Raw genomic sequence first — 27,403 nt, forward strand, 5'->3', positions numbered from 1 at the left:
ATACTTTGCTGGTACGATCGACGGTGACTTCAACATTAAGCCTCACAACATTCTCCTCGGTGAAAACTATTGTCCCAAGATTTCTGACTTTGTTCTTGCCAAAATATGCTCAAGAGAAGGGAGCATCGTGTCAATGCTAGGAGCTCAAGGCACAGCTAGATACATTGTTCTGGAGATGATCATAAGGAACATTGGAGGGGTTTCTCATAAATCAAATGCCTATAGCTATGGCATGATGTTTTTGGAGATGGCCGGCAGGAGGAAAAACATAGAAGTCACCGTAGATCATACTGGCGAAATATACTTCCCTCATTGGGTCCATCGACGTTTGGAGCTTTGAGAAGAGCTTGTGCTGCGTTGAATCGCGAATGAGGAGGACGAAGGAATTGCGAAGAAGATGATTGTAATAGGCTTATGGTGCATTCAGATCGATCCGAGAGCTCAACTATCTATGACCCAAGTTGTGGAGATGCTAAAAGGAAGTGTTGTGGCCTTGCAAATTCCTCCAAGACCATCCTTGTCATCTCCCTCAAGATTGCTCGTGGCTTGTCCATGTGAAGGTTCGTCTCTACAAGAGAAGAATGGCTCGAGTTGGGGTTATTCAATATCAATTATATCATACCGGCATAGTTTGTAATAGAGTATTAGGCAAAAAAGAAAAAGAAAAAGAAAAGAAAGAGCAGCTGTACACGTATTAAGGACTAGAGATATTTGCACAAATTTGTAGTGCAAATGTCTATAATAAATTTCTACATGTATGATGCAGAAAAAAAGTGAAAAGTGCATTATTTAATATTATCAGTAGACTTTGTCATTTATCCAAATAGGATTTAGATTGTGCAAAGTTGATGGCATGTTAAACATATTTTATTCAATAACCTCCGTTCATGTGAGTGCAATTCACATGAGCTCTTGAATCGCATAGGCCTGATCTATTTATTAAGTATAGTTGAGAGATATGTCATTTCATTTAAAGATTTTATTATAGATTATTCTAAAGAACTAGTTAGACAACAAATGTTACGACTGTAAACGCACCGACTTGGTGATTAAGTTTGATCAATGTCTTATCAATTCCTTGTTATCCATGCTTAATCAGTGATCTTGAGTTCAGGCCTGGTAATCTCCTTTTAGTGTTTGACGTTAAATGGAACCCTTTGTGGTCGAAGCCAAGTCAAGCCCGGTCGTCTCCTTTCTATTCTGATGTTAAATCGAACCCTTCATGGTCGACTAGCCTAATAATCTCCTTTCAATCCTGATGTTAAATCAAACCCTCTGCAGTTGAAGCCAAGTCAAGCTAGTCATCTCCTTTCAATTTCGATGTTAAACCAAATCGTGGTCGAAGACAGTTTAAGCCTGGTCGTCTCCTTTCAATTCTGACATCAAATCGAACCCTTCAGGGTTGAAGCGAGGTCGAGCTTGGTCGCCTACTTTCAGTGGCGTTAATCACAGGCATTGACGTCGACTTCGAGGCCGCCACTACTTCCCAACACTGGCGGCACGAAAGCCACTTCAAACAACAAAAGTGTAAAGAATCGCAGAGAATTACATCGAGATGATTCGGTCTGAGAGGCTTGAACAAGAAGCACTACATCAAACTATGCAAATAGAGACCTTTTCCAGTTGGACAGGGATATTTTTCAACAGTCTTTGCATATTTTGTGACGTTTGTGAAGACATCCCATGAATGCTACGAAATTCAGTGTTGCGGAGTTTTAGGTGACGCGCCTCCAGAATCGTCCCTACGATGAGATGTTAGATTGTTGCCCCCGCTTTGGTCAGGAAGACGTCTTCCATACTACAAAAGGGGGAGACTCCGTCGAAACTGAATTCATATACATCGGCGTATTTGAGTTACAAAATGCTGTGTGTCTGGTATATAGAGCCCATATATTTATCTATCATGGACGGAGTTGAATGCGTGGAAGAATCTTGCTGGGGAGGACCTTAGAATCAATCATCAAAATGACGAGAGAAACTCATATTATGGCATCGGTCCCAGCGACCTCAAGCAAGAAGAATTCATATATATCTGCAAGAGGAGTAATCACTTTTTCACCTTTCAACTTCATTATTGTAAAAACAACTACATAATGAATATTGAGGATCTCGTTGTCATAGAGGGGAGAAGTACTTTGTACTAGTAGGCTAATGGATGATAAAAAGTGTCTACTTGTTGAACAGCTTTAGAATTAGAGAAGTATACATTTGGTTAGTCAATTTCTCGATCAATCTTTTTTAAGATTTGAACGGTTGTCTCACTTATGCACGTATATCCCTTGATCTAAAGTGAATTTTCGGTGAGAATGATAAGATGAAAGGCCTCGCATGCAGTGAAATGTGTGTGATACTTCATGCTTGTTACAACATGCCTTGGTTCTTCTTGTCTGTTTTCGGGTCGGGCATCAGTCTTGGTCTCCGTTGACCTCGGAAAAGACTCTCTTGCCAAGTCAAGAGCCTCTCAGTAGTGCATTCGATCAAGTCATTCCCAAAGCAACCTTATCCTATCCTTCACATGTAACCTTGTTGTTTGCTCAAACATCGACCCCCTTTCCCTGCGTCTTTCCTTTGGATGAGTCTTACCATGTCTCGTTCTCCTCTTTCCTTAGTTTTCATCATCTCCCTCCAGATTCACTTCCTGGTTCCAGCTTCCGGCGACTTCCTGCAGTACCAAGAGTGCGCTCCTTTTGATTGCGGAGATCAACAAATCAGCTATCCTTTGAGGCATAATAAGCAACAAAGATACTGTGGGTATCCAGGCTTCGAGCTCGGCTATGACGGAGATAACCTGACCCTGTCCATGGTGTCCCAGGAATATCGGGTGATCCACATTAATAGGAGCACGCAGATCCTTGTGGTAGTGAGGATGGATTTATTGGAAGATTTATGTCTTCAAACATATGTTAACACCACTTTAAACTTCAGTCTCTTCAACTACGCTTTCACTGACCTCAATTCTGCCTTATTCTACAATTGCAACTCCTCGTCAACCCCTCGACCTTATCGATTCTCTTGTCCCACATCTGGAGATGGCTACTTTGCTCCCAATGTGGACCTTGCAAACCCACTACCCAAGCTATGCAACTTCAGTGTCCTTGTCCCGACTTCAAGTGAAGCTCAACCTCTAACACCACCACCTCCGGAGGGTGGCAGCCACAGTGCTACTATTAGTGAGGTCCCGAGCAAAGGCTTTGAGATCACCTGGATTGCCGACACATCGCAGTGCGAAAATTGCAATAAATCGGGGGGAAGATGCGGGTATGACTGGACAAGGCAAGAATTTAATTGTTTTTGCCCTGATGGAGCCTATTTTACGAGCTGCCCGCCAGTACCGGGAAGCATCCCTTCGGGTTTGTATGCTTATTCTCACCTAATATGTGGTTTTCATTTAGCTAAAGTTGTTGAATGAGAGGGATTGCTGGGCATACCCTTCCCTTCGCTTGTTAATTGGAAAACGAATGGCTCATGCCCCTAAAGTCTAACAATCTCGTTTTTCTGGGCATACACTTCCTCTTATGAAGTGCAGCCATCCTCGTGATGACATACATGATCATGTTACAGTATAGACTCCAAGTTTTAAAACTTTATCATCCCATCCTCTGCAACCTTCCTTGCCTTAATTGTTGGATCATTAGGTCAGTATTTGCAACTCACAAGATCCAATAGTTTAAATACATTGAGGGGAGAATGACACAAATGGTCTTCAAACTTTGGTCTAATGTGCAATATCATCCCGAAACTTTTAATTTTGTTCAATGTTATCTTTGAACCGTTAGTAGATGTTCAATCTAGTCCCTAAACTATATGAAAATGTTCAATGCCATCCTTTCATTAATTCAAATTAATGTAATCTGCTGACGTGGCTTCCAATATGTTAAGCTTGAATAGTGGACCAAAAAAAAAAAGTTACACATTGATTGTCTAAGTAAGATGTTCATCTCATGATGTGCCCTGATCTTTATATCTCTTAGACACTTTGAAATCATCTGTTTGCAATTCGGTTGACACATTTTTCACTTTCGATGACTATTGTCTCAGGAAAACGAATCGTTGGACTGAAAATCGGAATAGGTAATTATTTCAGGACTCTCTCTTCCACTTCTCTATATTTTCCTCTGCGATTAGTCCCAATTTTTTGACAGTAAGCTTGCACATTTGCTCAATGGAATCAATGTTTCCAATATAGTCTTAGAAGCCTTGATAAAGTAATGAAGTGAGATTGCTGTCAAAAAATATTCTTCGTTTTTTAGGAATGGCTGCATCAGGAGCCGGAATTGTGGTTACCCTTATCTTATTGCTTCCCTTCTGGAAGAAACCAATGATTAGAATAATTATGGCTTTGATAAAGCAGAGGAGCAAAGACTTCGATGGCAAAATGAAAATTAAGGGACTTGTCTCTTTGAGAAGATACACCTACAAAGACATCAAGACGATGACTAACTCTTTTAAAGAAAAGTTAAGCCAGGGAGGCTATGGCTCCGTGTACAAAGGCAAGCTTCGAGACGGTCAACTTGTGGCCTTGAAGCTGCTAAAGAATCTGAAAGGCGATGCAGAAGAATTTTTCAATGAAGTTGCGAGCATAAGCAAGACTTCTCATGTCAATGTTGTCAGCCTCTTGGGGTTCTGTTTTGAAGGAAGCAAAAGAGCTTTGGTTTATGAGTTTATGTCCAATGGATCCCTCGAAAAATTCATATTCAACAGGAGTAATACTACGGAGGCAGATCAACAATTGAGTTGGGACACATTGTACCAGATTTCACTCAGCATTGCTCACGGGCTAGAGTACTTGCATAAAGGTTGCAACGCGAGGATCTTGCACTTTGACATAAAGCCTCACAACATTCTCCTCGACGAAAACTATTGTCCCAAGATTTCCGACTTTGGTCTTGCCAAAATATGCCCAAGAGAAGAGAGCATCGTGTCAATGCTAGGTGCTCGGGGCACCATCGGATATATTGCTCCAGAGTTGATAATAAGGAACATCGGAGGGGTTTCTCACAAATCAGATGTCTATAGCTACGGTATGATGGTTCTGGAGATGGTCAGTAAGAGGAGAAATATTGAAGTCACAGTAGATCAAACCAGCGAAACATACTTCCCTCATTGGGTCCACCGACGCCTGGAGCTTCGAGAAGAGCTTGGGCTGCATGGGATCACAAATGAGAAGGACAAAGAAACCGCGACAAAGATGATTGTAATAGGCTTATGGTGCATTCAAATCGATCCAAGAGCTCGACCATGTATGACCCAAGTTGTGGAGATGCTAAAAGGAAGTTTTGACGCCTTGCAAATTCCTCCCAAACCCATTTTGTCATCACCCTCGCAATCACTCGCAGCTTGTCCATGTGAAAGTTCGTCTATGCAAAAGAGTAATGACTCGAGTTGAGGTTATTCAGTATCAATTTCGACATAGTTTGTAACATACTATTCGAAAAAAAAACTACAAAATCAACTATTATTGAGATGTTCATATATTTGTGATCAAATGTCTAGGTTGAATTTCTACAAGCATGATGAAAAAAAAGAAGAAGAAGTGAAAAGTGCATTGTTGACACATAAATTTTCTAATATGGGTCTCTATTGCATTTTATCAAAGTTAGGGATCTAATTTATAACATAAATTGACCCCCTAACCCAAAAAATTGACCCTGTATCATTTAGTATTCACATTGCTTGTTACATCTCATCACGGTTAGGGACATTGTGATTTTTGAACTTTCACTACTGCATGGGTAATCCAATTCATAGACAATAACTAAAATAAATATAATAATTTAAATAAATATAAAAAATTAGATTAAATTATGCAATAAGAAAAGGGAAACAAGGCTCGCGGATCATTTTGTATTTCACAAACACATTAACTTTGCCATACCAATTAACCGAGAAGAACGGGCCTCATTCTGAAGCCCATCTATTGGGTTCGCGCCCGGCCCGCTCGAATGGGCCTTAATTTCAGCCCATGAAGAATTAGGAGGGACAAGTGGAAACACTGAAAAGATTGGAGGGCTGAAGAGGAAGCATGCGTTAAAGTTAACGGCCTCGTGCATGCAAGGGAGGAGGCACCCACTTTGCCCTAATCGTTTTCAGAACATTTGGCTTAACGGCTTGAACATTTGGCCGCACAAGCGTGCAAAGTGCTAAGTGCGCCTAATAATCGCGCACCCGGGTATTGTGTGGACTAGCACACACCCCATTGTCTTCACTCTAAGGAGTAAGAAGACACTCACAGTTATAAAATGGCCCACTTACCCAAAACTTTCCTATGCGGGACAAAGAAAAAAGCATTGTTTTGTTTGTTTTACAAACAAACATCCAACATCCGTTCCTCCTCTCGCTCACACGGTCCTCCAGTAGGCCCAAGGCGTTAAGAATCTCACGACTGAGGCTTCACGATGATGATGGGGATCGATTTCGGATGAACTAGTTTTGGGAGCCGAGATGAAGCGACGTCTTCAAATCCATAGAAGCAAAATGAAAATGAGGGTTAAGAGTCGAATCCTCTAGTTAAGAAGGTTCTGGCTCTCAGCACTCTGGAAGAATTACCGTTGTTCCGATGTCAATCCTCAGGCGAGACTCGTCGACCTTCAGAGCACTAACGTCGTCCATTGTTCTGACAAAAAAAAAATGTCCTCCATCATGCTCACCTACGCATTCACTTCTGTTTCCCTGCTGATGATCCACTACAAAAGGATGGGTTTTGCAGCGAGAATTTGCCGATGGTCTTCCATCGTTGCCATTGCTGTAGTTTTAGTGTTGTTCTGTCCAGCTCGGCTTTCCATCAATGGTGAGGCACAAATTCCGGCAAGTTCCTAAGAGGCGACAACGGTATGACACCGTTCCCCCGAGAGTTTGATCCTGGGTAAAAGAAAATTGTATTTTTTTTTAACTTACTTGTACTGAATGACAAAGTTATGGCAAATGGCGTGGATTGATCGAATGAATGCTGCGTTTTTCTTCTGAAACAGGAACCCGACCCGGACAAACACGACCCGACTCGACAAGATTGTTGAGATTATGTTTTTGTTCGGGTCGGGTCAGTTCGGGTCAAGCACACATGTGTAGTGTTTCGGGTCGGATCGGGTATTCTGAAAACCCGTCTTGACCCGACCCATTGACACCCCTATGGGCTGCCGCGTGTACAAATTGTAAGATGGGGAATACTAGTCCAAGTCCTCCTAAGTCAAGTTTACAATTAGCCATCAGCTCAAGCTACTCGGCTTGGTTTCCACGTGCCTCCTCCTCCTCCTCCTCCTTCCTTTTTGGCTTTTGCCTTGGGCGCCTAAGTCTTGGTCTTCGGATGATTTAAGACAAAGAGGTTCTCATTTTAGTGCATCGGGGGTCAAGTCATTCCCCAAAAGCAGCATTGTTCTTATCCCTCTGCATCCTCTTCCTTTTTACATGTACCCTCCTACCTTGTTTTGCTCCAAACACCATCTCCCTTTGGATGGATCTTACCATGTCGTGTTCCTCTCTCTCCTTGCTCTTCCTCATCTCCCTCCATATTTACTTCCTGGTGCCAGCTTCCGGCTACTTCCAGCCGTTCCTAGATTGCGATCCTTTTCCTTGCGGAGATCAACAAATCAGCTATCCTTTCTGGCATAAAGAGCAAGAAAGTCACTGTGGGTATCCAGGCTACGAGCTCGGCTGTGACAGGGATAACCTGATCCTGTCTATGATGTCCGAGGAATATCGTGTGATCCGCATGAATTTGAGCACGCAGATCCTTGAGGTGGCGAGGACGGATTTATGGGAAGATATATGTCTTCAAACATATAAAGATACCACTTTAGACTTGAATCTCTTCAACTACACTTCCAATGACCTCAATTTCACCGTACTCTACTATTGCGACTTGTGGAAGACGACTCCACCTTATCAGTTTTCTTGCCCCGAGTCTCAAAATGGCCACTTTTTTCTCAGTGTGGACCTTGCAAAGCTAATACCCAAGCCATGCAGTTCGCTTGTTCATGTCCCGATTTCAAGAAGCGCAGCTCGTGATCTACCACCACCTTTCGCGGGAGGGGATGATGCTGATGCCATTAGTGAGGTCCTGAAGAAGGGCTTTGAGATCACCTGGAATGCCAACACATCGCTGTGTGAAAATTGCACCAAATCGGGGGGAAGATGCGGGTATAATATAACAAGGCAAGAATTCAATTGTTTTTGCCCTGATGGAGCCTATTTTACGACCTGCGACGAACTGCCAATACCGGAAAGCGTCTCTTCGGGTATGTATGCTTACTCTCACCTAATATTCGGTTTTAAATTAGCTGAAGTTGTTCGATGAGAGGGATCGCTGGGCGTACCCTTCCCTCAAACGAAGTGCAGTCATCCTCGCTATGACATACATGATCGAGTTACAATTTAGACTCCCGAGTTCTAAAAACTCTATCGTCCCATTCTCCGCAACCTTCCTTGCCTTAATTGCTCGATCATTAGGACGGTATCTGCGGCTGACTAGATCCGACATTGTAAATACAATGAGCGAAGATGCTTCAAGTTTATCGAAAAATTTCACATCATGGACAATTAATTTTAATTGGAATGCGTTAGCCGATTAGTCAATCAACCTATAATTCAGGTTTGACTAGTTCTTTACTTCTCTTGACATGAAATCTTGACCCCTCAAATGGGCTAGACTTTTTCATACGTGGGAACCTGGAGAAATTTTCACTCTGCAATTCAACTACATGGGAAGAAATCCGGAGGAAATTGCTTTGCATGTGTCCTGGCTACTCCTTCCTCATCACCTTCACGAAATGTCAGAAGACTGAAACCGGTCTCGGTCAAAGTCAGCGGTCAGAAGAGTCTTTTGATATTGTAACCACATCCATCTCTTTCACACATGAGTCTTCGGAGAAGCTGAATTAAAAACGAATTTCTCCATCCTCAGCTTGCCCCTCTGAACTCTAAACCCCCATTCCACATGATATTCTCCACCCATGAGAGCTTGAACTTACTCAAATGGGTGACGCAGCCACTCTCCTTCTCTCCTCCCCTTCGCACTCCATCCTTGTTTTCGTCCTCGTCGTCCCCATCCCACGAGTTCTTTTGTGCGAGGGAGACGACGATGTCCACTATACCGAATGCCGCCACTCTTTTAGCTGCGGAACCGTCGAAAATTTAACTTAGCCTTTCTGGGGAGACGGTCGACCCCAATTTTGTGGACTTGAAGGATCCAAGGTCGAGTGCTCTGAGGACAAGTACCCTATTCTTGAGTACCTAATGCAAAGGTATCGAGTCCTCAAGATTGATCAGCATCTTCATACGATCACGACTGCGAGGATGGATCTGATGGATGGTATGTGCTTGCGCGAGTTTGTGAATACTAGCATAATGGAGTCCACTCTCTTCCATATGAACACAGCCGTTAAGAGCCTCAGCATCTTCTACGGATGTTTGGCTGCGTTGAAGAATGTTAGAAAGTCCAACCCAAAAGTTTAAGTTATTAAATGGAGGGAGACCACATGAATATAAAAAGCAATCGATGTGGGATAATACTTCAATACCACACTCACGTGCAAGCTGGATTACGAGTAGCACGTGAAATTTTGATATCGAGCATTCACATGGAATTTTTACTAAGCACATTTGCGAAAGGGATAGCATTGGCTCTGATACCATGTTAGAAAGTCCAACCCAAAAGCTTAAGCTATTAGATGGAGGGAGACCACATGAATATAAAGAGCAATCGATGTGGGATAATACTTCAACAAAGAACATAAGCATCGAGTGCTTCTACGACGACTCCAGGGAGTCAGCTTTCTTCATGGATGACATTTTCTGCCGCCTCCTTCCGGTCCAAATGAATCTCCAAAACTTCATGTGTGGAGCTAATTGTCGCCAATTGGTCCTTTTCTTCGTCTTGACCAACTTAGTCTATCAGGCTCTGTCGGATGATGTGCAATACAAGGCCAAAATGAATAATTGAGGCTTATAGATCATGTTCAAATGAATCTCCAAAAGATGTCTGCGCTTTTTGAAAGTTTTAAACTTAATTGCACTCTCATAATAAGTTTTAGGACTTAATTGTACTTTTTAAAAATTTTAAGACTCAATTGCACTTTGGTGATAAATTTTAGGACTACCAATGCACACTTGTGACTCACAAGTGTACTAATTTGCGGTTTTTTTTTGTATTAATCCAAAAATTTGTCAAAAGTGTATCGATTTTGGGTTTTTGATGGTCAAAAAATTAGTTTGGGTAAATTTGTCATAAGTATATTAGTTTGGGGTTTTTGATAGTCAAAAAATTAGTTTGGGGTAAATTTGTTACAAGTGTACCAATTAGAGGTTTTTTGTGGTATTAAGTATTAACCCTTTTTATTCATTTGCCTACATATATGGCGACGTTTTTAAGTACATCCCACGTGCGTCACGCGTGTCGTGGAGTTTCAGGCGCACGCCTCAAGTATCATCTAATCACTGCGAGTCTGTGATAGGAAGTTGAGAGTGTTGTAATCATTTTCAGTAGGGGCACGTTTCTACAATCTCCGTTAAGAAAAGAAAAATAAAATGAACAAAAAACGGGGTTGTTTCACTCATGTTGGATCGTCATCCGTGACATATAGGACGACCAATGATTGCTAGATCATCACGTCTGCAATTTCATATGAGACTCGATCCGGAGGACTTGATTGTGTTTTCACTCAAAGGTTTATGACAACATTAATTCATTTGAAATGTTTGGGACTAATTTCAATTCCACACAATAAATTTAGCACTAAAATTGCAATTTTTCCGTGTTTACACCAACCCGAACCGCTCCTTGAAGCTTAAACGAAGTTTCAATCACCCTTAGTGGCTTTTGTATGATACTTCTTGTATCGAACAATTGTTGCAACATACTTTTAAGATCAGTAATTCCTGAACATGAAATATCTTACTATCATAATGGACCGATCATGTCAGCGATTTTCGACAACAATTAGTTGGAAAGACTACATTATAATATTTTGTAAAGGTTTAGAATTATATTGACAAATTTGAAAAGTTTAGCACGAAAATGGTATTCGTACGATATGTTTAGAACTGAGTTTGTAATTTTCCCTAAGATTTGTATAACGGGAGGTTTGGCTCGGAAGTTTCATGGTTATTTCCTAATGATTTGGTGGATCATCAATGTCAACATTTCAAAACGTGTGCGAGTCGTTCAAACAAATTGTAATTGAGAGGTCCCGTTGACTAGGAAGTTTCATGGTTTGTTCCTCAAGACTTACCGGGGCAAATTTTCCGCGTGGGCCATTGATGCATCATCATTGGGTGTTTGAATAATGCAAGCACGGAACCACTTTCTGCCTCGCTTAGCATTTGCTTCAAAGTTGATGAACTAGCACAAGACAGTGATAGGAGTTAGGACCAATTCAAACGAACTCCGGTTGATTTTTCTGCAAATACTTTCCACACCCTCTCCTACCTTTTTCTCCTATGCTCTGCAATCCTCTGCCTCCTTCAGTCCAAATGAATCTCCAAAACTTCATGCGTGGAGCTAATCGTCACCAATTGGTCCTTGTCACCATCTTAGTCAACTTAGGCCCCGTTTGGTTCAGCTTTGGGAAGGGGCTTTCGGCCTCGAAAGCCCCTTCCCAAAATGCTGAACTGTTTGGTTCGGCTTTCCGAGTTCGGAAAGCCGAAAGCCAGCATTTGGAATGCCGTTGGAATGCTGAAAGCCCAAAGCTGGTCCGGACCAGCTTTGGGCTTTCAGTATTTGTGGAATGCCGAAGCCTATTTTTCCTTCCCAAATTGCCCTCACTCAAATTTCAATTTTCCGGTTTTGCCCTGTTACTGTTCATCTTCTTCACAGTGAAGGTGGCCGGCGAGGGTGGCCGGCGAACGGCCGGCGAGGGCGGATTTGGCCGGCGACGGGCCGGCAAGGTCGCCTGACCCAGGCGACGGCCGCCTGGGGTCGGGCGACCGCCCCAGCGCCGTCGCCTGGAGTCGTGCGACCCGTGCGACGGCTGCGCTCGAGGTCGCGCGACCTGTGCGACCGCCGCCCGGGTCGCGCGACTCCAGCCCGATCGCCGACCCGGGCGACGGCGCCGGGCGGTCGCCGACCCCCAGTGGCAACCTCGCCGGCCCTTCGCCGGCCAGATCCGCCCTCGCTGGCCCTTCGCCGGCCAGATCCGCCCTCGCCGGCCCTTCGTCGGCCACCCTCGCCGGCCACCCTCACGGTGAAGAAGATGAACAGTAATAGGGGCAAAACCGGAATATTAAGAATAAAAATTGTTAAAGCCCTTTGCAAAAAAAAATTTACCAAACACTACTTAGGCCAAAGTAGCTTCACAAATTTTTTTTGACCAAACACCACTTACATTTCCCCAAGTGGCTTTCACCTAAAGCTATTTGTATTCTCCCAAATTGCATTTAAAAAGCCGAACCAAACGGGCCCTTAATCTATCAGGCTCTATCGGATGGTGCCCAATACGAGGCCTGCGCACCTCGGAACTGCGGATATGGCCCGGACATCAGCTACCCTTTTTGGATTTCTGGCTTGCAGGAGTCCTATTGTGGCTATCCGAATTTCGAGATTACCTGCAAAGGGATGTACCCTGTCCTGAATTTCTCGGACAGTGAGTTCATCATCAAGGATATCTTCTATGCGAACCAGTCCATCCTCCTGGTTAATGCCCTCGTGTACGAGGACTCCTGTGGTGCTCCGCCTCGTAATATCAGCCTCAAAAGGACGCCTTTCAATCTAAGTTCCGCAAATGACGATTTCTTCTTCTACTATAATTGCACCTCAAAGCCGCCAGGTTTTACATATCCAGTGGACTGTGCTAGCGACTCCACCCACTATTCTTTTGCTCTTTTCCCCGATAAAGCAGCGCAAGAAACCTATTTGTATTCTGCCATCAGCTCCTGCGATTCTCCAGTTAGTTTACCTGTTGATGTTAATGCAAATCTCACTAGCTTGGCGTCTATGAATTACACTGAGATTTTGGAGATGGGGTTCCTTTTGAACTGGACTGCAATTAATTGAAGCAAGTGTGAGGAAAGTGGGGGACGGTGTGGATTCGAGAATGACAATTTCGTTTGCTTTTGCCAAGACGGCCATCATTCTCAAACCTGCAATAATGGTAAGTGCATGAGGGAGTCAAATTTTCTGTTATTGCTTGATCATTCTTTTATACGTCCAGAGCGATGATCTGGATTAAAACATCACTGCTGTCTTCGCTGCCTTAATTATCTGATCATGAGGTTGGGGTCTGCGTCCCACAACATCTATTGGTTTTAACGTATCGAGTGAAGATGCAACGAATTCACAGTAGAGTTTGCAAATGTTGGACTAAAACAAACAAACAAAAGTGGTCCTAAAATCTGATCAAGTGTGCAGTAGAAGTATATATTAATCGATAGATTTGAACTGTTCATAGAATTAGATCTTTAACACTATAAGTAATAGAGTTTTTACTCTAATGGGTGTGGATCCAAGCATGAGCCATATGTGCTTCAATACGACATATATGCACGATCTATTGCAATTTAGGAAGCACACTTTTACTAGTTTATTGTCCTAGCAGGGAAAAAAGCTATCATAAAGTAATCCGTCAAACTGTGCTTTTCGTTTAGTATTTTCTATAAAGATTCACAACTTAGAAGCCTCGATAAAGTGATGAAGTGAGATTGCTGTTCAGAAATACTCGTGTTCTTTTTAGGAATAGCTGCATCCGGAGGAGTTGGAATTGGGATCGTCCTTATTTTAATGCTTTCCTTCAGGAAGAAACCAATTATCAGAAAAATTATGGCTTTGATAAATCTGAGGACCTAATAGAATTTGATGTTTCTATCTTTCTGCAACAGTTTGCTAGTTATCAATTGGGTGTTCATGATTGAAGAAGCTTGAACATGAGCAGCCCACTTGATTTTTTTCATTGGAACGACTTCTAATCAAGCCTATGGGTCCGCTTAGAAGCCAAAGGAGTTGAGACATGTCCGGAGTATACTGCCCATTCAATACGCAGAAAGTTTTATGTGTCTCCACCTCTGATACCACATAGTTGATCATTCTGCAGAGTGTTTGCTACTTCTAAACCAGCTATTTTTTTTTCTGTCTTCCTGTTCATCCCCTGATAGCTCTAGAATTCAGGCCTTTAGCTAATGTCTATACTTGTTAGTCAATCAGGCACAGATCCATTTGCATGTGTATGCAATTTCTCTGGTAAGATGTCACTAATTGATCCAAGAAAGTTCAAGAAAAAAATCAAGCCAAACTGGTGAATTTGTAATCTTTTCACTCGATCGTGGTGTTTTTTCTTTCTTGAAACTGAACAATCTATTACCTCATGATGTGCCCGGACTTTATATATCTCAGACACTTTGAAGTTATCAGTTTGCAATTCGTTGACACATTTTCCATTCTTGATGACTACTGTCTCAGGAAAACAAAATATTGGACTGAAAATCGGAATAGGTAATTATTTCAAGACTTTCTCTTCCACTTCTCTACATTCTCCTCTGCAATTCGTTCCAATTTTTTTGGCAGTAAGCTTCCCTCATTGCTCAGTGGAATCAATATTTCTGAAATATTCTAGAAGCCTTGAAGAAGTAAGATTGCTGTTAAAAACATATTCTTCATTTTTTTAGGAATGGCTGCAGCAGGAGCTGGAATTGGGATTGCCCTTATTTTAATGCTTTCCTTCAGGAAGAAGCCAGTGATCAGAATGATTATGGCTTTGATTAAGCATAGGAGCGAACATTTCGATGGCGAAATGAAAATTGAGGGACTCGTCTCTTCGAGAAGATACACCTACAAAGACATCAAGAGGATGACTAACTCTTTTGAAGAAAAGCTCGGCCAGGGAGGCTATGGCTGCGTGTACAAAGGCAAGGTTCAAGATGGTCAACTTGTGGCGGTGAAGCTTCTGAAGAAACTGAAAGGCGATGCCAAAGAATTTTTCAATGAAGTCGCGAGCATAAGCAGGACTTCTCATGTCAATGTTGTAAGCCTCCTGGGGTTCTGTTTTGAAGGAAGCAAAAGAGCTTTGGTTTATGAGTTCATGCCCAATGGATCGCTTGAAAAATTTATATTCAATAGGAGTAACACTTCGGAGGTAGATCAACAATTGAGTTGGGACATATTGTACCAGATTTCGCTCGGCATTGCTCACGGGCTAGAGTACTTGCATAGAGGTTGCAAAACGAGGATTTTGCACTTTGACATAAAGCCCCACAACATTCTCCTCGACGAAAACTATTGTCCCAAGATTTCCGATTTTGGTCTTGCCAAAATATGTCCAAGACAAGAGAGCATCGTGTCGATGTTAGGTGCCCGGGGCACCCCTGGATACATTGCTCCGGAGTTGATCATAAGGAATATCGGAGGGGTTTCTCATAAATCAGATGTCTATAGTTATGGTATGATGGTTCTAGAGATGGTCAGCAGGAGGAAAAACATTGAAGTCACTGTGGATCATACGAGCGAAATATACTACCCTCATTGGGTCCACCGACGACTAGAGCTCGGAGAAGAGCTTGGGCTGCATGGGATCACAAATGAGGAGGACAAAGGAATCGCGAAGAAGATGATTGTAATAAGCTTATGGTGCATTCAGATTGATCCAAGAGCTCGACCATCTATGACCCAAGTTGTGGAGATGCTAAAAGGAAGTGTTGAGGCCTTGCAAATTCCTCCCAAACCGACCCTATCATCTCCCTCAAGATCACTCGCGGCTTGTCCATGTGAAAGTTCGTCTTTGCAAGAGAGTAATGACTTGAATTTGGGTTTTTCAATATCAATTATATCGGAGCGACATAGTTTGTAATAGAGTATTTTTTTAAAAAACAATTGTTAACATGACTATTGAACTTTCGAAAAATTTGCGATCAAATCTCTAGGTTTAATTTCTATTGCATGATAAACACAAAAAAGTGAAAAGTGAATTTTTTTCATACTATAAGTAGAGTTTGGCGTTTATCCAAATAGGGTTTAGATTGTGCAAAATTGATAACATGTTAAGCAAATGTATTGAATAGCCTCCTTGTTTTTGAGATCTTTCATATGAACTCTTGCATTGGATAGGCCTAATCCATATTTTAAGTATAGCCAAGAGATATGTCATTTCATTTAAAGACTTTATATAGATTATTCTCGACGGCCAGTTATGCAGCAAATGTTACTCTAACGCATCGACTTCCTTTGTAACTAAGATTGATCAATGCCTTTAAAATTCCTTGTTATCTAGGTTTAATCAGTGATTCTGAGGCACTCGTTCACGATACATGTTCCTATAAAAATTCCTCACAAATCGTTTTGTAGAATTCTCATTCTACATTCTCCATAAAGTAGCTACCTACCTGACTATAAAGGTATTGACAGATGATCCTGCATTATGAGAAGCTCATTTTTCTTTTGTTTGATAGAGTGATTGTGCTTATGCTTTGGGACTCAAAGTGTTCATGTGGCATGATCTCAGGGATATATATGTGTTCTTCTAAAGTTAGAAATTCTAACCTCATTCCCTTATCACATGTTTACTATATGAATTTTTGTTTTACTTGTGAATCAAATGTTGACAGATGGGAATTCAAAAGGAGAGGAGTGGAGCTAACTATGATAGGAACTTCTAGGTTTAGAGCATCCTTAAGTTCGTTGATGAAGTCTCTGTTTTGAAAAGAGGATGTTGCGTGATGCTCTCATTACTCGGAGTATCCTGCTACCTAAGTCTCGTGGAGGAGCAGTTCCCCATTATCAGCTTAAACAAATATCCAATTTGACTTCAACCGTCACCCACTCGCTTGGTATAGATTTTAAACCTCGAAAAAAATGCCCTTAGAGCTCAAGATGATTCACTTTGTGCAAGCAACCGATCAGGCTGGTGGGTTTACTTGGTCCTTTTCTCCTTATGAATCCTTCATCTCATGTAATCACCGTAGGATTGACATTTTAAAACTTGCATCATCCGCTGTATTTACATCGAATGTTCTGCACTATGTTGCCAAATACAATACTGTAATATCTTCTGTGATTCATATCCTGGATTACGTATTTTAATCTTGATTACAGGCGTGAGTTTTCGAGTTTACTAGAATGAAGTCGGTTTCGCCATCGCAGGAAGGAATATGGGATGCTACATGTGTATGGAAATGTGAAAGACTCAGAGGACAGTAGATGGGCTGAGTACGATGCATGGAATTGCCAGATCTAAGGTAAGAATTTGCACAATTCATCACAAATGTCCTAAAACAGGGGAAAAATCACTTGGATGTAGGCTCCATTTGTTTAGCGAAAAATAAATATTTTAGAAAATATTTTTCTAAAAATGATTGCATATAGCGCTTATAAAAATGAATGAACTAAAATTATTTTCATCGTCAACGGAAATTTTTAGATATAAATTGTGATTGATATTGAATGTATTTTTTATTGACTAATTATTTCAAGTAATAGAGGCCTTTATGTTTAAAAAAATATTTTCTAAATCATTCATTTTCTATAAAATAAATGGAGTAGAGTAGAGACTAACATCGTTGTAGTCGTTGGTTCTTCGCTTGATGCATTATACAAAGGCATGGATGGCAAATCGAAGGAAGCAGCCCCATATGTTAGACGGCATTTCCTTGATAATAAGGGAAGACGTCCCCCCACTCAAAACAGGGTTAACACCCTAACATCTCTTCGCAGCGACGATTCTTGAGCCTCTTCACCTAAAACTCCCTCGACACTGAATTTTATGACTGGCACGTGGGATGTCTTAAAAAATGCCATCAAATATGGTGTTGAGAGCGTGCAGGAGAAACCCGATACCTTTTGTCTGGGAAGATCGCCAATAGGTAGCCTAAGTCTGGCCCATCAACATATCTAGTTGAATCCACCTTCGATGAATAATTTATGTTAATGAGTTATGGGCTAATTAGAATAGATATATTAACTGCTCTACACCATATCAATTTTTCGACACGTGTGAAGTCAGTGTTAGTGTTATGTCTGCTTTCCCTTGATTTAGGTATATTCTTCTGCATCAAGATATCTCATATATCAACTTGAATAGATTGGGGGCTCATCAACTCAGTGTTAGGTCTACTCTCCCTAATTCAAGTATTGTTTTGCATCAAGATGTCTTGTATCAACTTGAATAGATTGGGGGTTCATCAATCTACCATTAGAAGTCTGATACCTTCACTCGAGAAGATCGACAAAAGGAAGCTAAGTTCGAGGATGTTAACATATCCAGTTGGATCTACCTTCACTTAAAAGTTTAAGCCAATGAGTTATGGGCCAACCATGATATATTAACTGCTCTTCACCACACCAATTTTTCGATGTGAAACTTATTTAACACAACTCACATGTGCATCTCAATATATGGATAAACTCGTCCGACTAGAAAAAAAGTCTCTTTGCTTAGTTTAAATATAGCGGTTCTTGTTCAAGCTTCTTAGGCCGAATTATCTCCATGTGCTTCGGTGCGATTATTTACGCGTGCTGGCGGTGTTGGGAAGCAATGGCGACCTCGAAGTCGACATTAGCGCCGCGTTGATGCGACGGTCCTACATTGTAGGGGACAAAAACATACACAGATGTATGCCAGATGTTCGGGCAGCATAACCTCTCCCTTGTTTCACCCTGTTAAATTGAAACGCTCAAGTATATAGCAGTTGAAATCTTGATGCACGTACACCGAAAGTCGTGTCTTGTGGTGTTCTCTGGTGACAAAAATACACAGATCACAGATGCATGCCAGGTTTTCGAGCAGCATAATCTTTCCCTTATTACACCCTGTTGAACTTAAACGCTTGATGCGCATACACCAAAAGTCGAGTCTTCTAAGAGGAGAAAAGACTTTACAGTCTCTGATTACCGAGGAAAACGGTGGATTATATTGACTCGGATTCTCAATTTATTGAAAAATCTTGTGAAGGTGCAATCTGGTTTATGAGCTATGAGCGATTTTAGGATCCTGTTTAGAAAAGTCCTATAGGAATTGAGATGTGTTTGAAATATAGCCTTTTCTCCCCAATGGTTCGAGATTAAATTGGCCAGTACCTTACCTGATCCCGACTAGCTAATTTCCTAAATTACAATTATTCTTCTAAAATAGACATTATAGTAATATAATATCTACCATTATCTTATGATATCTATTTGTTTATAATTTTTACAAAAAAAAAAGTTTGGTTTTAGGTTGTCACATATTTAGTCAAGACGGGTCTGAAGCTCTATTAAAAAGATCGTCTTGGGTTAAGGATGGGGACGAGTTATATCAGGGAACAATCGAGTATTAGCCAAGTCAGTGGTCTCAAGCTTGTCGCAAAACTCCGGAAGTGCATAAAATCTTAAACCTATTGCACTTTGGCCAATTAAGTCTTAAACTTTTCAATTTTGCCAATTGACTTTTAATCATTTAGACAATTTGCCAATTGAATCTATCCAGCCAATTTTGGCTGAAAATCACTAATGTGGATGGCAATCGTATTACGTGGCATCGTCAGCGCTGATGTGGATAATTTTTGTATTTTGGATTTTGTATTTTTCTTTTCCTTTTTTTCTTTGCCTAAGTGCTGGCGAGGGTCACTGGCGACACTCACCGGCCATGAAGGCCTTGCCCAAGGTCATCGCGGCCTTGCTTGTCGTGAGCGAGGATTGCCTGGCTCGCAGTCGACGGGGCTATGAAGGTCGCCCAAGGCCTTTGCAACGCCGCCGGTAGTGGCTGAGGTGGCCCTCACCTAGTATGGACAAGGCCTTTGTGGCTGGCGAGGGTTGCCGGTGACCCTTGTTGGCATAGAAAAAAAAAGCAAAGAAAAAATGGAAAAGAAAAAGAAAAAGAAAACATAATAAAAATTCAAAAAAATCACAAAAATTGTTCATGTTAACGCCAGATAGACTCAATTGACAAACCGTCAAAAGGTTTATGATTCAATTGGTAAAATTGAAAGGTTTAGGACTGAATTGGCCAAATTGTGATAGGTTTAGGACTTTTTGGACAATTTTCCCCGCAAAAACCACCTGTGGCGTGCTTGCTACTAAAAATGCCTTTCTTGTCTCTTGATTTCTCAGCAGCAATGCATAACATGAATCTTCTTCTTAACTATACAGCGATAGATAATTATAGCAATCATACGTCATACGTAAACAAGTGTGAGGAATATGTTTAGGGGCATATACGGTTTGTTGTAGCAAACGCAGAAAAGCAAAAAACAGAACACAGGGATTTACGTGGTTCGATCACGAGGTGATCTACGTCCACGGGCAAGGCAAGACAAAATTCCACTATAATCAAAGAGAGTACAGTTTTCAGAAGTCGAAACAACGACAAAAGCTCACGGCTTACAAAACTCTCCAAAAACAAAATTCTCTCTGTACATTAATGAGAAAACCTAGCCGCGGTATAAATAGTGCTCCCAAAACTATCGGTCCAACCCTCTGCGTCGCGAACCAAATCTCAATTTTCTCTCCACTTTCGGGTCGCACAAAAATATATGTCGGGTCGGGTCATAAACCGAACCGAGTACATAAAATTCAAGACATATTTAACAAATCTCCACCTTGGTTTGAATTTCCCAAAATAAAACAATCAAGAAGCCGAACACATTCTCTCGGCATCCCTAAGCCTACGTGAGCTAACTCGGTGTAGGAAACAAGGGCTGCAACGAAAGAACATATCCACTTCAAAAACAAATGTAGAACTGTCATTTACCTCGCCACCAAAGCCCCACAAGGGGCAAACTCAACCAAGCATGCCAATCAAGTTCAAGCAATGCTTAAACTTGTTGGCGGGAACTGGCTTGGTCAACATATCAGCAGGATTGTCAGCTGTACCAATTTTCTTTACCGTCATATTTCTCTCGGCAACTGCCTCTCAAATAAAGTGATACCTGACATCGATGTGCTTAGTCCTCTCATGATATGCTTGATTTCTAATCAAGTATATAGCACTCTGATTGTCGCAAAAGACAACCGAATTGTCTTCCTGCTGGAGCCCAAGTTCTTGAAAAAGATTCCTTAACCAAATACCTTCTTTCGCTGCTTCTTCTACTGCTGCCATATACTCTGCCTCTGTAGTAGACAAAGCAACTGTCGACTGTAAGGTTGACCTCCAACTAATAGCCGAACTAGATAGTGTGAAAAGATAGCCAGTTAAAGATCTCCTCTTATCGAGATCACCTGCATAATCGGAATCCACAAATCCCACGATTGAGGTACCGTTGGAACTGTTTCTATCAAACACTAGGCCCAACTCTGCGGAGCCTCTAAGATACCTAAGTATCCATTTCACTGCCTGCCAATGGACCTTTCCAGGATGCGCCATATATCTACTAATCACACTAACTGCCTACGCAATGTCTGGACAAGTGCATACCATAGCATACATAATGCTACCGACTGCACTAGAGTATGGGACACAAGACATCGCAACCTCCTCGACCTCTGATTGAGGTGAATGTAGAGCTAAAAGTCTAAAATGGGATGCCAACAATGTACTCACGGGCTTAGCGTTTTGCATGCCAAACCTTTCAAGTACCTTCTCTATATAACTCCTCTGCGAGAGATATAACTTCCCTCCTTTCGTGTCCCTCTGAATCTCCATTCCTAAGATCTTCTTGGCAGGACCCAGATCCTTCATCTCGAACTCCTCACTGAGCCGTTTCTTCAAGATCAACACTTCTGACATGTTCTTTGCAGCAATGAGCATGTCATCCACGTATAAGAGAAGATAGACAAAAGATCCATCTGAACCCTTCCTGAAGTAGACACAACTATCATAGTTGCTCCTATGATAACCGCTCCCTATCATAAAGCTGTCGAATCTCTTATACCACTGTCTTGGTGACTGCTTCAGACCATACAAGGATTTCTTCAATTTACAAACATGATCTTCCTTGCCTTCTACATAATAGCCCTTGGGCTGGGCCATATAAATAGTTTCCTCAAGCTCGCCATGCAGAAAAGCAGTCTTCACGTCAAGTTGCTCAAGCTCTAAGTCAAATTGAGCAACTATAGCCAGCAACACACGAATGGAAATGTGTTTTACCACAGGGGAGAAAACTTCATCATAATCAATTCCCTCCTTCTGGTTGTAGCCTTTAGCTACGAGCCGAGCCTTGCATCTAGCATTTTCAACACCTGGAATTCCTTCCTTTTTCTTGAAGACCCATTTACACCCGATGGCTCTTTTTCCCTTAGGCAATTGCACCAAGTCCCGAGTCTGGTTCTTGTGAAGTGATTCAAGTTCCTCAACCATAGCAATAGCCCATTTCTCTGATTCTGTGCAAGTAACAGCTTCTGTATAGGTAGAAGGTTCCTGAATACCCATATCTTCTGCTGTCGTAAGAGCATAAGCCACCAGATCAGAGAACCCATATTTCTGAGGAGGCCGAGTCTGCCTCCTTTCTCTGCCAGTAGCAATAGAGTATGGCTGCTCCACCTCATCTACAGCTTCCTCATCTAAACTTGAATCAACAGGAGCATTTTGCTCGTTCAAAACATTCTGAGAGGTCTTTTCTGGAAGCTCCACCTGAACCTCCACCTCATTCATATCACTCTCATGTTGTCCTGCAAACTCATCAGCAACTTTCCTTTGATCAAGCATATGCATTTCATTAAATGTAACATCCCTACTAATAATGAACTTAGGTGAGTTAGGTTCCTGGCACCATAAACGATAACCTTTCACCCCGTCAGCATACCCAACAAAAATACATTTCTTTGCTCTAGGTTCTAACTTACCATCCTTAACATGATAATAAGCAGGGCATCCAAAAACCTTTAGATTAGAGTAATCACAAGGCTTACCTGACCACATCTCAAAAGGAGTCTTGCATTCCATTGCTGTTGAAGGAGAGCGATTAACCAGATAACAAGCCGTGTTAACAGCTTCAGCCCAAAAATCCTTTTCCATGCCAGCATTAGAGAGCATGCATCTTGCTCTCTCCAATAGAGTTCTGTTCATACGTTCTGCCACTCCATTCTGCTGTGGAGTGTGCCTAGCTGTACGGTGTCGAACAATACCTGCATCTGCACAGAATTCATTAAAATCGCTACCACAGAACTCAAGACCATTACCGGTCCTAAGACGTTTGATCTTCTTCCCTGTCTGATTCTCAACAAGAGCTTTCCACTTCTTGAAGGTTTCAAACACATCACTTTTTCTTTTCAGAAAATAAACCCAAACCTTCCTGGAATAATCGTCAATGAACGTCACAAAGTAAAGGGCACCACCCTTAGATGGAACCTGTGCTGGTCCCCATAAATCGGAATGGATATAGTCGAGTGTGCTCTTTGTCGAATGCGTCCCGGTACTGAATCCGACTTTGCATTGCTTGCCAAGAACACAATGCTCACAGAAATCTAGCGAGGTCGTCTGCTCCCCACAAAGTAAACCACGTTTACTCAAAACTGACATGCCACGCTCACTCATGTGGCCCAAACGCATGTGCCACAATTTCGTTCTATCATTATCAGAAATGGAATTGCTTGTGCCAATTGAAGGACCCATAACTGTTCTACCCTGCAAATGATACAAGTGATTCACCTTGCTTCCTTTCATCACAACCAGATTGCCTTTTGTAACTTTGAGAACTCCACCTCCACCTGAGTACACACACCCAATGGAATCCAAACTGCTCAACGAGATAAGGTTTCTCTTCAAGTCTGGTATATGTCTTACTTCAGTCAAGGTTCTTACTGCTTTGTCGTGGCACTTAATCCGAACAGGACCAATACCCACGACTTTGCATACAGCATCATTCCCCATCAAGACTGATCCACCATTCAACGGCTCGTATGTGGTGAACCATTCCCTGTTTGGGCACATGTGATATGATGCTCCCGAATCCATTATCCAAACATCATTGGACAAATTAACAGCAGAGCATGCCGTAAGAACACTGTCTGACGAATCAGCCTCATTTTCGTTTGCAATATTCGCCGAATCTTGTTTTTGACTATGCTGCTTATCCTTTTTCTTGAGCGAAGGACAATCTGACTTGTAATGTCCCTTTTTATGACAATAGTAGCACTCAACGTTCATCTTATCTCCAGGTGGCTTAGATTTTGAACGACCAACAGATTTCCCTCGGAAAGCTTTATCCCTGCTCTTGGTCCTGCCTCTCACAAACAAACCATCTGCTTTGTTTTCACTAGTATTTCCATTCAATTTTGTTCTCAGTTCTGCAGAATTCAAAGATGCTTTGACATCCTCCAAAGTTATGGATTCACGTCCATAAAGCATCGAGTTCACAAAATTCTCGTATGAGGCAGGCAGTGAACATAACACGATCAAAGCTTGATCTTCATCCTCGAGTTTAATATCTAGATTTTTCATATCCAGAACAATTTTATTAAACTCATCCAAGTGTTCCTGAACAGACGTACCTTCACGCATCTTTAGGGTATAAAGACGCTGCTTCAGATAAAGTCTCGATGTTAGAGATTTCTTCATGTAGAGACTTTCCAGTTTCTTCCAGAGACCGGCCGCTGTTTCCTCATCGGCGACTTCTCGCAAAACCTTGTCATCTAGAGACAACTGGATCGCGCTATGCGCCTTCTCTTCCATCTCTTCAATCTCAGCCAAGGTCATATCGTCTAGATATTTTCCGTCCAGCGCCCTAACCGTACCCTCTCGCCTCAATAAAGCCTTCATCTTTATTCTCCATAATCCGAAGTTGTTCTGTCCGTCAAAAGATGAGATCTAAAACTTCAAATATGCCATCTCAATGAACCTTAGAATCGAACGCTGCTCTGATACCAGTTTGTTGTAGCAAACGCAGAAAATCAAAAAACAGAACACAGGGATTTACGTGGTTCGATCACGAGGTGATCTACGTCCACGGGCGAGGCAAGACAAGATTCCACTATAATCAAAGAGAGTACAGTTTTCAGAAGTCGAAACAACGACAAAAGCTCACGGCTTACAAAACTCTCCGAAAACAAAATTCTCTCTGTACATTAATGAGAAAACCTAGCCGCGGTATAAATAGTGCTCCCAAAACTATCGGCCCAACCCTCCGCGTCGCAAACCAAATCTCAATTTTCTCTCCACTTTCGGGTCGCACAAAAAATATGTCGGGTCGGGTCATGAACCGGACCGAGTACATAAAATTCAAGACATATTTAACAAAGGTTAATGAGTAACTCAAGATCCTTGATAAGTATATATAACAAGGAATTTCCAGCGAAGAACGTCGGTGCGTACAGAGTTGTAGCAATAGTTCTCTAGAATAATCGATAATAAAAATCTTTACATGAAGCGATATATTTCTCTATTATTCTCAATAATTGGATTAGGCCTATCGGATTCAAAAGTTCATGTAAAAAAGGCAAACACGAAATGATATTATTCAATAATTATTTGTTCAACATGTCATCAAATTCGCCAAATGTAAATCGTATTTGGATAAATGCCAAACTCTACTTATAATATGAAATTAATGCGTAAACAGTTGCTTTCTTTTTAAGTACTCTATTACTAACTATGTTGGTCTGATATAATTGATATCGAATAACCCAAATTCGAGTCATTACTCTATTGCAGAGATGAACTTTCACAAGGACAAGCCGTGAGCGATCTTGAGGGAGATGACAAGGTTGGTTTGGGAGGAATTTGCAAGGCCGCTACACTTCCTTTTAGCATCTCCACAACATGGGTCATAGAAGGTCGAGCTCTAGGATCGATCTGAATGCACCATAAACCTATCACAAGCATCTTCTTCGTGATTCCTTCATCCTCCTCATTCGTGATGCCACACAGCCCAAGGTCTTCTTGGAGCTCTAGGCGTCGGTGAACCCAATGAGGGAAGTATATTTCGCTGGTACGATTTACTGTGACTTCGATATTCTTCCTCCTGCCAACCATCTCTAGAACCATCATGCCGTAGCTATAGACATCCGATTTGTGAGAAACCCCTCCAATGTTCCTTATGATCAGCTCCGGAGCAATGTATCCAGCGGTGCCTCGGGCTCCTAGCATTGACACGATGCTCTCTTCTCTTGGGCATATTTTGGCAAGACCAAAGTCAGCAATCTTGGGACAATAGTTTCCGTCGAGGAGAATGTTGTGAGGCTTTATGTCCAAGTGCAAGATCCTTGTGTTGCATCCTTTGTGCAAGTACTCGAGCCCGTGAGCTATGCCTAGCGAAATCTGGTACAAGGTCTCCCAACTCAATTGTTGATCTACCTCCAAAGTGTTACTCCTGTTAAATATGAACTTTTCAAGTGATCCATTGGGCATGAACTCATAAATCAAAGCTCTTTTGCTTCCTTCAAAACAGAAACCCAGGAGGTTGACAACATTGACATGAGAAGTCCTGCTTATGCTTGCAACTTCATTGAAAAATTCTTCTGCATCCCCTGTCATCTTCTTAAGAAGTTTCACCGCCACAAGTTGACTGTCTCAAAGCTTGCCTTTATACACGGAGCCATAGCCTCCCTGGCCTAACTTTTCTTTGAAAGAGTTGGTCATCCTCTTGATGTCTTTGTAGGTGTATCTTCTCGAAGAGACGAGTCTTTCAATTTTCATTTCACCATCAAAATATTTGCTCCTCTGCTTTACCAAAGCCATAATTCTTCTGATCAGTGGTTTCTTCCAGAAGGAAAGCATTAAGATAAGGGTGACCACAATTCCAGCTCCTGATGCAGCCATTCCTAGAAAAACGAAGAATATTTTTGAACAGCAATCTCACTTTATCACATTATCAAGGCTTCTAAGATTATATTGGAAACATTGATTACATTGAGCAATTATGCAAGCTTACTGTCAAAACGCCGAAACTAATTGCAGAGGAAAATATAGAGAAGTGGAAGAGAGTGTCTTGAAATAATTACCTATTCTGATTTTCGGTCCAACCATTCGTTTTCCTGAGACAGTAGTCATCAAAAGTGAAAAATGTGTCAACCGATTTGCAAACAGATGATTTCAAAGTGTCTAAGAGATATAAAGATCAGGCAGATCATGAGGTTATAGCATATTCAGTTTCAACAAAGCAAAAACACCACGATATTGTAAAAAGATTACAATTTCACCAGTTTGGCTAAATCCTCCTCTTGAACTTTTTTCGTGGATCAACTAATCAATTAGTGACATCTTTCCAGAGAAATTGGAAACACATGCAAATGGATGTGTGGCTGATTGACTAACGAGGATAGACATTAGCTGAAATCCTGAATCCTAGAGCTATTGGGGGATGCACAGGAAGACAGGAAAACAAAACTTCTAGCTGGTATAGAAGTAGCAAATACTCTGCAATATGATCAACAATTTGGTATCAGAGGCGAAGACAGATATAAACTTTCTGTGGCAGTAATGAATGGGCGGTATGTTCTAGACATGTCTCGACTCTTTTAGCTTCTAAACGGACCTATAGGCTTGATTAGAAGTCATTCCACGGATAAAACAAGTGGGCAGCTTATGTACAGGAAGAATTTTCAAGCGTCTTGAATCGTAAACACCCAATTGATAACTCACAA

At 41.7% G+C, this 27,403-nt stretch overlaps 4 protein-coding genes and 1 pseudogene across 4 annotated transcripts in view; 4 read left to right on the plus strand and 1 right to left on the minus strand.

Moving 5' to 3' along the window:
• The first annotated feature begins 2,504 nt into the window (after nucleotides 1-2,504).
• Nucleotides 2,505-27,403, plus strand: part of LOC115676690 (LEAF RUST 10 DISEASE-RESISTANCE LOCUS RECEPTOR-LIKE PROTEIN KINASE-like 1.2) — a 34,840-nt gene continuing 9,941 nt past the window's right edge. The window contains exon 1 of the mRNA XM_030599653.2: nucleotides 2,505-4,000. Coding sequence (XP_030455513.1) covers nucleotides 2,573-3,409 — 837 coding nt within the window. The 5' untranslated portion in view covers nucleotides 2,505-2,572 and the 3' untranslated portion in view covers nucleotides 3,410-4,000. The remainder of the gene's footprint in view (nucleotides 4,001-27,403) is intronic.
• On the plus strand, nucleotides 3,961-5,386 carry LOC115676584 (LEAF RUST 10 DISEASE-RESISTANCE LOCUS RECEPTOR-LIKE PROTEIN KINASE-like 2.4). Its single transcript, XM_056319306.1, has one exon. It carries the CDS (start codon nucleotides 4,253-4,255, stop codon nucleotides 5,384-5,386), a length of 1,134 nt encoding a protein of 377 aa, XP_056175281.1. The 5' UTR covers nucleotides 3,961-4,252.
• Nucleotides 7,266-27,403, plus strand: part of LOC130140234 (LEAF RUST 10 DISEASE-RESISTANCE LOCUS RECEPTOR-LIKE PROTEIN KINASE-like 2.7) — a 36,495-nt gene continuing 16,357 nt past the window's right edge. The window contains exon 1 of the mRNA XM_056319082.1: nucleotides 7,266-8,231. Coding sequence (XP_056175057.1) covers nucleotides 7,448-8,231 — 784 coding nt within the window. The 5' untranslated portion in view covers nucleotides 7,266-7,447. The remainder of the gene's footprint in view (nucleotides 8,232-27,403) is intronic.
• On the plus strand, nucleotides 13,551-15,774 carry LOC115676682 (PR5-like receptor kinase). The gene is made up of 2 exons (XM_030599647.2): nucleotides 13,551-14,413; nucleotides 14,587-15,774. Exons 1-2 carry the CDS (start codon nucleotides 14,365-14,367, stop codon nucleotides 15,762-15,764), a joined length of 1,227 nt encoding a protein of 408 aa, XP_030455507.2. The 5' UTR covers nucleotides 13,551-14,364; the 3' UTR covers nucleotides 15,765-15,774.
• On the minus strand, nucleotides 25,330-26,596 carry LOC115676685 (PR5-like receptor kinase; annotated as a pseudogene).

Source organism: Syzygium oleosum, unplaced genomic scaffold (genome assembly GCF_021117445.2).
Source record: "Syzygium oleosum isolate NSW1041296 unplaced genomic scaffold, Sole_v2.1 Sole_v2.17, whole genome shotgun sequence".
Classification (NCBI taxonomy): Eukaryota; Viridiplantae; Streptophyta; class Magnoliopsida; order Myrtales; family Myrtaceae; genus Syzygium; species Syzygium oleosum.